The 14,082-nt window shown below is 45.2% G+C and overlaps 1 protein-coding gene across 1 annotated transcript in view; it reads left to right on the forward strand.

Moving 5' to 3' along the window:
* Positions 1 to 14,082, forward strand: part of LOC138265293 (cytochrome P450 2J5-like) — a 272,214-nt gene that overhangs the window by 200,790 nt on the left and 57,342 nt on the right. The window contains exons 5-6 of the mRNA XM_069212899.1: positions 517 to 693; positions 2,062 to 2,203. Of these exons, the coding sequence (XP_069069000.1) occupies positions 517 to 693; positions 2,062 to 2,203 (319 nt within the window). The remainder of the gene's footprint in view (positions 1 to 516; positions 694 to 2,061; positions 2,204 to 14,082) is intronic.

Raw genomic sequence — 14,082 nt, forward strand, 5'->3', positions numbered from 1 at the left:
CACACGGCACTCTGCCCTGTGGTCTGTTTAGGGCCTATCCTGTGAGCGACTTATAATTATTAAAAAGGAAGGCTTAGTCATGGCAAAAGCTTTGTTTTGCCAATTCAAAATGGCAGTTTACAACTGCACACTCACGCTGAAATGGCAAGTCTGAAGTATGTTTAAAGGGCTACTTTAGTGGGTATCACAATAAGCGCTGTTGGCCTCCCAGTAGCATTTAATTTACAGACCTTAGTTAAATATAGTATCACATTACTAGGTACCTACAAGTACATTAAATGTGCCAATTGGGTGCAAGGCAATTTCACCATATTTAAAAGAGAGAGAACAAACACTTCAACTCTGGTTAGCAATGGTAAAGTGTGCAGAGTCCTAAGACCAACAAAAACAAATTCAGTAAAAACAGGCGGAGTTAGGCAAAACAGTTCCCAAAATCTTGTGCACACCTCTAGGCTGTGTCTGAAATCTATATTGAGAGATAGCAATGAGTGTATTTGTTAATATTTTTTCTTCCAGCTCTTTGATGCTTTTCCCAGGCTTATGGAGCTCCTTCCAGGACCTCATCAGACCGTATTTAGGCTTAACGATTTTCAAAGCAGGTTTGTGAAGGAAGAGATTGAAAGCCACTGGGAGAAAATAATTCCAGAGGAGCCTCAAGACTTCATTGATTTCTACCTGACCAAGTTGGTCAAAGTAAGTACTAGTGACTTCAACCAAGTGGGAGCCTCTTCTGGTTCAAACAGGAGGTTTTATCATGGAGATGGAAGAGTGATTTGAACATTCAATAAGTGACTTTAAATAAAAATATTACCCCGGGCACAACTATACTGTGTATTCCCTTCCTAAGTGCTTTTGGGTCTGCACAATTTATGTTACATAGTTTTGGACTTAATATTGGTGGGTGTAGTGTAAGTATGCTGATAGTATTGAATCTCTGAAGCCTGCCTGTTTGGGATTGATCTTCAGTTGTGTTTGCAAAGTCATGGCTGGCCTTTTGATTTAAGTTCACTGCATGAGATCCTGTTAGTGATTATGGAAGACAACCAGCTCTTTCTTTGGGTCAACTATGCTTAACTCTAGGGGGCACATGTACGTACCATTTTTCCTGTCGCGAACGGCCCAATTCGCCGAATCAGACCGTTTGCGACAGGAAAACACCACTTTGGTATGTACAGAGCCTGTTTTGCGATTCGGTAATCTATTTATAGATTCGCAAAATAGGTTTGCGAGTTGCAATTAGGAAGGGGCGTTCCCTTCCTAATTGCAAGTCGCAGCGCGATGTAGCATTGTTTTGCGACCAGAATGCGGTCAATAGAGCCTTGCAAACCTATTCTGTAAGTCAATAACAGGTTACCAACTCGCAGAATAGGATTTTTTACATGGGAAAAAGCCGGGACCGGGAAAAGGCTTTCCTACATCTGGCCCTTCATCATTTGGCGGGCAGAGGTGCAGTCAAGGCGATGGAGTAAATTACTCTGTTGCCTTGACTGCCAAACCTCCATCTGCCAAAATATAAATTGGCCCCAAAGATTGTCCTCTAAGGTTCTCTTGTTGCAATACGAATATATACCCGAAATTGTGAGTGTGTGAACATTGAAAGTGCTAACTAGGACAATCAACCGTAAGGAGCCAGCTGTTTAGGTTTCTACAAAATTTTAAATGATTGACTCACTCCCGGAGTGATCTGGTAACAATGATGGGGATGTTTCCTATTTTCTCCAGTTTATGAGATTAGCAAATGATGCATCAAATTTGCACCACAATTCACAAGGAGGTCATTTGTGATCTATGTAGAACCCAGAATGCTGCATGATAGATACTACTTTAATAATTTAAAATATTTTGTGATCTTAAAGCCAAAGGTTAATATTGTCCATAGTCAGGGTTTATTACAATTGAGTATGTAAAGAGAACTCATGAAAGAAAGAGCAAGTTAAGAGCAGGTTATTAGTTTAAATAATTTATTTGAAGAATGGTTAGGATTAAGGGAATGATATGTGAAGAGAAATGTTTCAAAACTCCTTTTACTATCCTGAACTTGCCTCTTACCACCTGACCCAGGGCTCTGATGATGCCACCACTACGTTTGACCAGGACAATTTGATACGCCTTGCAATAGAGCTGTTTGGAGCCAGTATTGAAACCACCACATCCACCCTATGTTGGGCGCTTCTGTACATGATGACTCAACCAGATATCCAAGGTGAGCAACTGAGAAGGTAAAAAATATGTTTAGAACCCTATGGTGCTTGATATAAAATGAATCATCATTTTAAATATAACTATACAATGCTGAGACTTCAGCTAAAGACCATGGAGTGATGGACGGTTTACAACAGTTCATTTCAACACTTCTCCACAGCCTCTTCCTATGTCCATTTAATCACTCAAATATCCATATCCAAATGCACCACTTGGTGCTATTTTAAGAAACCCAAAACAAAGATGACCGCCGATGAAGCACCCACATTCACAGTGGCTGCTTTGGAATTGAATTTGTTCAAATCTAACAAAATGCATTCAAAGATGACTACCACGGATGTGCCTATCCACCGCTGCCATCTTTGAAGTACTTTTGTTATATTTGAATACATTCTGCTCCAAGAAAGCCAATAAGGATGCATGTGCATCCATGGCAGCCATATTTGAATGGGATTTGATCAAATAAAAAAACATTGCATTGCAAGATGCCTGTTTTGCATGTGTGCATATGTGCTGATGCCCATTTTGTAATGATCAAAAATGATATTTTAAAAAGGCTGCCCACTGATAGCAGGCAGTAAAAGAAACATATATTTACTATTTGGAAAAACTGTGACATCCAAACGTTCTAGGACTTGACAAACACAAGAAAGGATGGAATGTCATCAAATCAAGAGCAGGTAAGTAATATAGACAATGAAGCCATCCAGTAATGAGCAAGGAATGACCAAAGCCCACGGTGAGTATATGTAATGCAATCAAAATGAGTTCTCCAACAGGCAGCCAAGGTAATCTGTAGACAAGACCTAAAAAGGAAACAAGAAGAGGAAAGAGGATCTTCTTATGGGTAAAACAATAAAATGTGCTACTAAAGACACCAGCATTCCCACAAATACTTTATGACAAGAGTCAAATGCATCTGTCTCCAGCAAAATGAAGTCCCCTAAATATTTAACTGGCAGATAATAAAGAAGCTTATGAATACAGAAAATATTTGGAAAATGCCTATTGTCTCCCAAAGATTGAGTGATATCACCACCACCCTTTTCAGAAACACCCTCCATCTACCTTGCCATTAAAACTACACTCATAAACATGTTTAGAACCAATCTTCCAGACCAACTACTGATCATGTCTTACCCAGTCCAGGCCCTCCTTCTCAGAACTTTGCACCAGTACTAGCTGCATCACTAAACACCCTTCTCATCTCCCATAAACACTATGGCACTAATTACAAGTTCAGCAGTCTTTTGGCAAGACCCCTGTGGTGGCGGACGCCAAAAGACCACTGGTGTTGGCAGTATTCCACACGCCATATTAAGAGTCCACAATGAAGACCGCCAAAAAACAGCCAAAAATCTGACACCACCAGGACACTGATGGGCGGGAAAGAGGTGGTCCCACCTCCTGCACCGCCACGCCGACAACTTACCGCCCACCGTCTTAAGATCCACAAATCAGCACAGGTGGAAAACCATTGGCGGGCGAACCAACGTGGCCAGACCATACACTCCTATCAAAACACAACACCACATTAGACAGTTCGAAGACCCCACACCTGACACACACACACACCAGGTACACCCACTCACAGCACTATATAACAGAACCCTACACAGCCCAAAATCCTTTGTGAAAAAACCCACATGCACAGACAGCTAGGAGGCACAAAATCATAACTTATCACATATACACTATAGGCATGTATACACATCACACTCACCACACACCACACAACTGCTTACCCACACCATACACACATCACAACTACACACAAACACCACAACCTACCACCACTCACATCCAAACACCCCCACCCCACCAAGCACCCTACACTGCACCCAACACACACAACCCCCACCGCGACCAACAACACAACCACCATGCCACGTCAAAAGCACCCACTTTTCATTGACGAGGAGTTGAGGGTCATGGTCGATGTACTCATGAGGGTAGAGCCACAACTCTTAAGAGCACAGGTACAGCAAACATCCATAGCCAGGAAAATGAAGTTATTGCAGAGAATAGTTGACAGTGTCAACTAAGGGGGCACCCATCCACGTATCAGGGAGTACATCAGAAAGAGGTGGAACGACCTATGGGGGAAGGTGTGATCCATGCCATCCAGGCACCAACGGCAGAACTAAAGACTGGCGGTACGTCCCCCCCACCCCAGATTTCAAATTGTGGAAGGAAACGGTCTTGGACATCCTGCATCCAGAGGACCTGACTGGAATACCTGGAGGACTGGACTCTGGTTAGTAACTAACACTCCCTGGCACGAATGCGACCTGTCCAGCATGCTTCCTCACCACCCAAACACTCCCCATTTCACTCCATCTCCCACCAGACCACCCACCCAGTCACCTAATGCCCCTCTCCTCCATGCCACACCATCACCCAACCCCAATGCCCACACACTCCCTGCTAAGTGCACGGATTACACTGCCAAGTACAATCACTCCGACTCCCACAATGCAGTAGCCCATCCACATAAAAACCTGCAATGGGCACGTCACATCACACCTCTTGCATGTATGACTATTTCACTAGCTACAAAAGCTGGATGCTACGACTGAGGACCACTAAATGGCAATGACAGCAATGCAATGGCACAACACAATGCTAGCCCAAAACCAGACACAGCACTGTCACCAATCCTAAAGGCCACTAATCCAGGCCTACTACCCTGAAATGGACTAATCCTGGCCTTGAAAGAAAGAAGGTATACTCCATGAACAACAGGCACAGACAGGACAAACAACCTTTCAGACACATATATCCTCCTCCCGTTTGGACACCATGCTGCAATGTACAGCCATTCTCACTCATATATACCAAACCAGAATCTCCCACCAACTAACAGGGCAAACCAGTCAGGTGAACCATCACACAGGAACAGAACCCACCCACCGAGCTAAAGTGACCAAGCCTGATTCACAACAACCCCAAGGAGCCTAGTACACATGTCATCATCCACAAACAGTGTGAACTGTGTTGCACCTGCCAATGCCATTGCTGGAACTCAGGTCAAGCCACTGTATGCATCACACTAACAGACAACCATACACACCTCCAACATTTAACTCTCTCTTACTCCATCAGCAGGTTCCCCTGCCAGTGGCACCAGGAAGAGGTTACCAGAGGCTGCCAGCCCTGTTCAGGATGAAGGTCCCAGTGAGGACAACACCACTGGAAGTCTGGGTATTGATGACCTACCTGGCCCATCTAACTGTGACCCCTGGTCAGTCTACTACTCCCTGCCTCACTCTGCCCACATCAATGCCACCCACCAGTGGCAACACCATCACAGCCAACCATGCGTCCATAAACCTGTGCCCCAAGGACTGTCCAATCAGTCGTGTGTCCCACAGTACAGGGACCAGAGTCGACCACTCACAGCCCAGACAATGAAGGTCCTGGTGAAACTGGGAGTCGGCACACCATGCCAGGGGCACAGGCACATGGGGTGGAGGGCATGGGAAGGCACCTGTGGCCAGAGGACGGGGCAGCCAAGGGCAACCCAGGTCAGGATGGGCCAGATCATTACCATCTTGGGGGAAAACCAAAGGCTGCAGAGGAAATACCACCAGGAGGCCAGGCAGCAGTGTCAGACCCACAATGCTACCATGGCCTCCATTACACGGGTGGTCAGGGAGCTCACAACTACCCTGCGTCCTACCTCCATCCACCAGCAGGACACTACCAACACCTCATCTGAGCCATCAACATCTGCAGCAGGTAGTAGAATGGAGGCCCTTCCAGGGGAACCACAGGCCACTGGCACCCCTCCCTCTGTAGCTGAAGACCCCCCCCCCCAAACATGGACGTCCACCCAGACATCCGGCTGGAGCAGATGCCAAGACTAAATCCACTGCCAGGAAGGGACCCTCTCCTGAGTATACCCTACTAACTGTTCAATAACATTACTCCATTTTCCTGTGGCCCATGGACACTGGACCTGTGCTTCCTACAGCTGTGCAATCTACTATGAGGATTTCATCTACCATGACCCCACTCATCGCCTGTTTGCCACTCTACTCACAATAAACACCATAGATCACAGCAACTGCATATGTGTCTTTACTTGTATAGGTACAATTGCATGTTAACCAAAATGTCAATGTGGAATTGGCCGCAATCCAACAGGCAGTGAAATGGACTGTGGAGGGAGGCATCCTCTTCAGCAGACACAGTACTACATATATGTGCTAGGGCGGATGTAAGGGAGTCACCAGTCTTGCCACACACCAGAGTAAATACACTTAGCCAACCTGAAAAAGACCATGACAGAGACCACCATCAGGAAAGTAGGCATGGTGCCACACAAAACACATATGTAGTCCATACTTGAGGTGCCCAGTGTAGTAGGCAACTCTACAGGCCACAACAGATACACTTCTACATCACTAGTCGCTGGACATACTTGACAAAACACTGTAGATGGCACCTCTAATGTGCAAAACATAACTCAGTGAACAGTAATCAAAGGATACTGAATATGAATGGCTTTAACAATAGGTAGGAGTGACTAAGATGCACAGACAGTCGCCGGAATGACATGAGAACAGGAGAAAGCAGGACACATAGCACAATACAGTCCTGTCCATAGGAGATGTGTGTCTTGCAACCTGCATACATGTGAGAGGTAAGAAATTTAAACTCCGCACCTTACATGCTATGACTCACCTCCCACAACACACACAAAGGGATAGGTACAGAGTACACCACCACTGATATTCCAAATTAAGTGGACCATTGATACCAAGGTTTGTTGACATACAACACATGCAAATACACAGACAACATATCTGTTTGTTACTGGAAGTACTTATTTATGAGCTCAGCCCTTGGGTCTGCTGCACCTTTCTCATCTGCCTCCTCATCACTTTACACTTCTGCATCACTAGAGACTGGTCCAGCTTCCTCCTCCTCATCAGCTAGTAAGGTATTTGACGTCTCAGGGATAGATTGTGGAGCATGCAGCAGGAAATTATGATCTGGCATACCTTTAGCGGGGGTGTAGAGGAGGGCACCTCCAGTGTCATGCAGGCACCTGAATCTGGCCTTCAGGAGGCAAAATGTCCTTTCTATTACGTGCCTCGCCCTGCCATGGGCCTCATTGTAATAGTGTTCCCCTTCAGTGGCACGGTACCTCACTGGTGTCAACAGCCAGGGAAGGTTAGAGTAGCCAGAGTCACCTGTGTGCACAGAGATAGGACCTGTATCAGGGTAGGTAAAGCCACAGGGAACATTGTGGCGACAGGTGCCATAACAGGGACACACATTCAAAAGCTTACATACCAATGAGCCAAACCCTCTCCCTCTGTAGATGTGCCATCATGTGTGGGACATTGCAGTTCCTCAGAATGTAAAAGTCAGTGGTGGCGGTCTTCCGCTCGGCGTATTATGACCGTTGGCTGCTCTCCGTCCATGTTCCCATGGAGAGCCGCCAACAGCCATACTGGCGGGACGCGGGGAAGTGGAGGTTGCTCCACCTCCACGCGCCAACAGAACACCGCCCAGCGAATCACGACCTGTGATTCACCGTGGTGGTGTTCTGTTGGCGATGTGGTGTCGGCGGAGCTGCCCCCATGGCTCCCGTCCCCTCCCAGAGGATCGTCGGACCAGGTAAGTCCGTAAGGGGAGGTGTTGGGGGGGTGTTGTGTGTTGTGTGGGTGCGTGGGGGTGTGCGTCTGTGTATGTAGAGGGGGTGTGTGAGTGCGTGTATGCCTGCGGGTATGTCTGTATGGATGTATGCGTGTATGTGTGAATGTGGGTGTGCGTGTATGACTGTGTGTGTGGATGTAGGCATGTATGTCGGCGTGTGTGCGTGTAAGTATGTAAGTATGTAGGTCGTGCCTGCGTGCGTGTCGTGTGGGTATGGGTGCAGTGATGTTGGGGTTCGGTGTGGGGAGGGGGGCCCTGCCATCTTTGGGGGGTGGCAGGGGAGGTGGGGGGTTAGGGGAGGGAGTCGGGGTGGGGGTGGGGGAGACCCCTATCAGTGCCAGGAAAGGAATTCCCTGGCACTGATAGTGCTTACCGCCATGGTTTTCATGGTGGTTCAGACCGCTGGAAAACCGCGGCGGTAAGCTGGGTCCAAATACTGCCGGCGGTATAGTGACGGACGCCGGGCTGGAGACCCAGGTCTTCAGCCCGGCGGTCGTCTCCCCCCTAGTGTCAGTTTTCTGACTGTCCACAAATTCTTGATTCATGTGTGTCAGTAAAGCTCCCTGATTTCAGTGCCAGAAATTATTCACTAGATTACATCGCCTCTCTTGAAGCATCCATTGACTGCTCTAGTAATTGGTATGCCCTATCTTAAAACAACAGACTCCACACAGACTCTCACTTGTCTACTCTGTGGCTTCTGTTTGCTGTTGAATTGTGTCCCTTTCTACCTCCTTTACTCCCAATTCTGCACTAGGTAGTCCTCTAGTGCTTGGCGTGTGCTCCTCCACAACTCACAGCTTATTCCTGTGCTAGTAAGTGATCTATGTGTCTTGCCTCTGCCAGCCACAAACACAAATTGTCACCTGTCCTAGCTTTGGGTGAGTTCCCATTGTATCCTTTGTTCTTACTGAGGGAACTGTGATTCAGATCTCAAAAACAGCTGCTTTCTGGATGTGTGCCCTTTCACTGGTGCTGCAGATTATATCTAGCAGATTCTTGTATGCCAAAATATTAAATATCATAATATATTTTTATTGTAGGAAAAACATAAACTACAAAAATATTTTTCATACATATTATGTATTCATCATAACAAAATCTGCTTTTATACTGCTTATGGTGTACAAATACTGGCAGAGCCACATGGGAGATAACGTACAGAAACTTTAACTAGGCAACAGGGATATCTTAGTTGCACATCCCTTATGGTCCAATATATTGTACTAAAACATTATATAGTGGGGCCCTAACACTGAAAACACCTGTTGCTGAGATGTGTGAAACCAAAACCTAGAGGAGACCCCCAGTATTTGTACACATAAAAAATAAACTAGCGGAGCACTCAGATTAAGTATGTTTGTATTCTGTGTCCAAGTTGTATCCATTGATGCACCTTGGTGTCAATTACATTTGAATTTACTCTAAAAACGCTACTGCACAGATCCACTTCGGACATTCAAGTTCATAATGTTTTTATCTTTACTCAAGTCCAACAGCAGAAAAATGAAAATTTCTTTTAAATGTATATGTCCTTATTTCAGGCTCCACAAAGATGTTACATTGATATATCAAATTAAAAATACAAGTTTGTCGGAAGTGTTATTGTTGGTTTCTCATAAATATTCACAACCACAGCTCTTTCTTCAATTGGAACAGTGGTTATGCGGTTGTGGAAGATACAGGATATTGTTTCAAATCCTGGGTGCATAAATGGAAAGGGCCAGCTGTTTTTGTGTGTCTTTTGTACACTTCTTAGTCTGCAGTCTGATGGTGTCCTTGCTGTGGGTGTGAAAGAAACACCAGAGATGGTGAACTCATCTGCAAGATAAGCAGGTTTTCTAGTTGTGATCACTTTTTAAATGATGTAGCTGGTTTTGGAGATGGTACTGGCTGGCAAGGGGAGCCAATGGAATTCAATCAGTATGATAATGATGTGATCGTATTTCTTCAGGCCCTGAATGATACATGCCGCTCTGTGGCCTGTAGAATGCCATTAAGGGGTGCCAGATTGGATTCTAAAAAGTCACATAGCACAGCATTATCACCATCCATATGCTAGTGTATAAAGGCTGAAAAGCAGTTCAGAAGTCGCTTTGTGGAAGAAATTGCAAAAAATAGTACCAGCCCTCCTTTGTTTTTGACAATATGTTCCTTGAGGATTATGGTGGTGCTCAGGGTGAATACAAGGGACTTGGCATTGAGTTAAAGATGAGTTTTGAAACTGTCAAGGTCTATATCACAGTCAGGTTTGTACTGATATTTTGTTTATGTTCTTTGCAGATAACAGGAATTCTGTCTTGCTTGGGCTGTGCAGAGAAGACTTTCAAGTACAGTTATGTATTATCAGCATATTTGTGAATATTGAAGCTGCTATCTGCGAGTAGAAAACTAAGTGGCTCTATGTAGCGTCTGAGGATGACAGGGGCCAGATGGAACCCTGAGGGAGTCCACAAGTGCCCATTTAAATAAACTGGTGTTGTGTTGGATGGAAAGGTAGGAGGGAGTCTAGGGAAGGACATTGCCGGTGAATCACGTTTGAGACTCCAGGGTGGTATCAAAGGTTGCTGAGAGATCCAGCAATATCAGGAGGCAGGAGTCATCTTCATCTGTGGAAAGGAGGGCATCATCTATGATGTATAAGGTAGTGGTCATCATTTTGCAACATGATCTGAATCAAGACTAGTCATGCAGGAAATGGTTACCATTTATGTGATTTTGGAGATGAAAATAGTTTTTTTTTCAGTTTTAAATCTAAACAACTAGGTAGTAGTGGAAATGAAAACTGCACCTTCCATGAGGATTGCACAATAAAGGTGGGAAAGGAAATAACAAAGAAAATAGTAGGTGGACGATGCAGGTAAGGTAAAAAATGCCCTACCACCCAAGCTTTTTGTAATATTAATCTCAGGGAGATACTTTAATGTCACCCATAAATAAATGGAAATCTTAGATGTTAAATTCCATGGACTTGACTTGATAAGAAACAATCTGAGGGGTGGAAGTAGACTGGAGGCATCTCAAAAATTGGAAAGCAAAGGGATTAATCGGTTAAGGGCCAAGGAGAAAGGGTTGAATATAGACCATCTATACACAAATAAACCTCAAGACCAAATGTTGGTCCATGAAAGTTGTTATTTCGCCGTGTTGAACTTAGGGCCACTGACATAATAATCATGATCTGTGAGTTTCTCTTAAATATAGCCATTATGACCGTTACATTATGTACTCTGGTTAACACTACATAGTTTTTGTCAGTTTTACTATGTCTGAAAACATGTGACACTTCATAGAGTCATGTTTTCATTTTTATCAGGACGTTGCAACACACTTAAGAAACAGGTGACCAAGTAAGGATATGCATTGACAACTGTTCACGTCAAGGGAAACATTGCCTGACGCGCCCAGAGACACTAGAAATGTTATCAAGTTGATTTTTTTACTGCACCTATTTTATGGGCTAGGATTATTGCTAATATTGAATATAATAAATATTTTTGAAGGCGTTCGATAATGATGATTGTCAGGCCAATATGGCCAAAATGTTCTTACGTTTATAGTCTTCAGCAAATAGTCCTTTCTTCATGCCTTTTAGGGCATTTTGTTTTCGTCATAAAATGGGCAGTTTATTTTGGATTTCCCTCGGCATTCTTCTATGCTAGGGGTGACGCTGGCAGACAAGCCCACGGAAACCAGGTATGTCACTCACGAATCCTACTGTGTTTACTCTTATGGGTTACGGGTCCATCAGAACCACAATATATTCTTTCGTTTGTATCAGTTGACAGAATGCCATGGAGATGAAGCCAACGTGGCGACTTCTTGTACTTCTTATCAGCTATGATAACACTTGTTACATGCAGTCAGCGTTTCATTCAAGATTATTTTCCAGTCCGGCTCATTACAGAGATGCAGCCTACAGAGCTGGCTCTTGGTACTTCGTAGTTCTGTCAGGAATATGTTTTGTATTCATTTAAAATATGGTTCACCGGCACCTTTTTGAGTCTGTATCTGGACGTAATTAAGAGTGTGGCTTTTATTGTTCACAGATTGTGACTATCTCATGTGACTCTCTTATCACTGTGATTATTTGAGCAAATAGTGTGACCCATCTACGTAATATTCTCCTTTCTTTTTCTATTTTTCCATTAAGTAGGGCACAGACTTATCAAGGTTTGGATGACTTGCCCTTACATTTATGCTCTTCTACTCCTTTGCATCTAACTTGGTGGAAGTACTGGAATTATTACAGGTATACAGTTACTTGTAACATGTTTTTTTATGGCGGTATGAGTCTGAATTTATACAACATTTTGCATGCATTGGAAAAGTCAGCGATGCGTCGATTTCTTACTTGCAAGTGAGGCTGTGCGTTGTTTCTTCTCCGGTTGAGTAGGCAATGTGTCATTTTTCTCCCTCGCAAGAGATCAATGCGTCGATTTCCGGACTGAGTACCTCGGATCCGCACAGGTTCACGATGACTTTGATGCCCAGCGACGATGCATGAGAAATCCGGTTACATGGTGTTAGAAAACTGCGCTGTGTAGGGGTTTGCGTCATTATCAGCAGCCGCTAGCGGGTGTTGCGGGTTTCTCCAGCCGCAATGCATCAATCACCCAGCTGCGATGCAGGTGGAGCATCGATTCTAACTGCAAAGCGGGTGGTGGGTCATTTTTCAACCAAGTTGCAGGTTGTGCTCGAAAATGTTCCCCGCACAGTGTTCTGTACGTGGATTTCAGCCCTTGTTCTGCCATCTTCACCTTTCAAGGGCCCAGGGGCTGGATGAGGACCACTTGGCAGGGCAGGTGTCTCAGCAGAGAGTCCAGGTGCTGGCAGAGGAAGTCTTTGATGGCCCTGAAACTTCAAAACAGGGGGCAAGCTCATTCCAAGCCCTTGGAGATTTTTCTCAAGCAGAAATGCACAACAAAGTACAGTCTTTGTCCCCTTTCACAAGCAGAAGCAGCAACTGCAGGATAGCCCAACAAAGCACAGTCACAGGCAGGGACAATGCTTCTCCTCGGCTCTTCAGCTATTCAGCTCTTCTCCTTGGTAGAGGTTCCTCTTGAATCCAGAAGTGACCTTAAAGAAATCTAAAGTCTGGGGGTTTGAGTCCTACCCCTTTCTGCCTTTAAAGTAGGCAAACCACAAAGGAAAGTATCTGTTGTTTATAGGATTCTGCCTTTCCCAGGCCAGGCCCCAGACACACACCAGGGGGTTGAAGATTAGATCGTGTGAGGGCAGGCACAGCCCATTCAGGTGTAAGTTGTTGGGTTGTAGTTAGAATGTGGTGGGTAGTTATTGCCTAGTAACGCTATGAGGGAGGTGGAATGTTGGGAACGGAGAGGATGGCAGTCGGAAGGAGAACCTGCCAGGGATGGTTGCTTAGCTCTGATCTTAATAAAACGACCCTGTTTTCATGGATGGAAGGCGTCGGAGTATCTTTTCAGTGGCGACGAAGGTGGGATTAAGTCAGTGAGCCAACCCTGGCATGGGTGGAGGATCGTCCGTGGAGTACCGTTGATAGGAGTGGAAGGAGTGGAGGTTCAACGTGAGCCGGCAATACCTATTAGAGCCAGCTGCCAAAGGAAAATCTAAGCGCTGAAGTTGGAATCAAAGAAAGAGAGTTGTGATGGAGTTTTGATTATCTCAGGAGATGTCCTTTTTACTGGAGGTGTCTGAGGCCAGGATTTGAAAGGAGAAATACTTAACATGCGTAAATGAGGAAACGCTGAAAGCTACCCCGACGACATTAAGGTGGAAAGTGGCAATTTACAATGTGTTTTACCTTAGGCGTGACCGTTGAGGAGGTCGCATGAGTGTGCTGGCGTGATCGCACATCACGTTCCGTGTTGCTGGCATGATCGCACTTCTCGTTCCTTGTTTCCAAGGAACGCACATGCGTCAAAGTACGCGTTCCGTGTTTTGTCAAGGAACGCGCGTATGTCAAAATACGCGAGAGCAGGAACGCATCCGGAAGTGTGTGTGTGCGTGTCAGTGTGCGCGCTTAGGCGTCAGGCGTCTCCGGGGCAACCGAGGTGCACGTCACATGATCGCTGAACGAGCTGAGTTCGTTCAATTAAGGCGAGAACGGAACAACAAGTTCAGGGAGGTGTAACTGTTGGCTTCACCTATACGGCAGTGTAGCGTAATGGATGGACAGTGCTGAAATTGGAAAATGGAGGACTAGAGGTATTTATATATAAAAAAAGG

This window comes from Pleurodeles waltl, chromosome 11 (assembly GCF_031143425.1).
Source record: "Pleurodeles waltl isolate 20211129_DDA chromosome 11, aPleWal1.hap1.20221129, whole genome shotgun sequence".
In the NCBI taxonomy this organism is placed as follows: Eukaryota; Metazoa; Chordata; class Amphibia; order Caudata; family Salamandridae; genus Pleurodeles; species Pleurodeles waltl.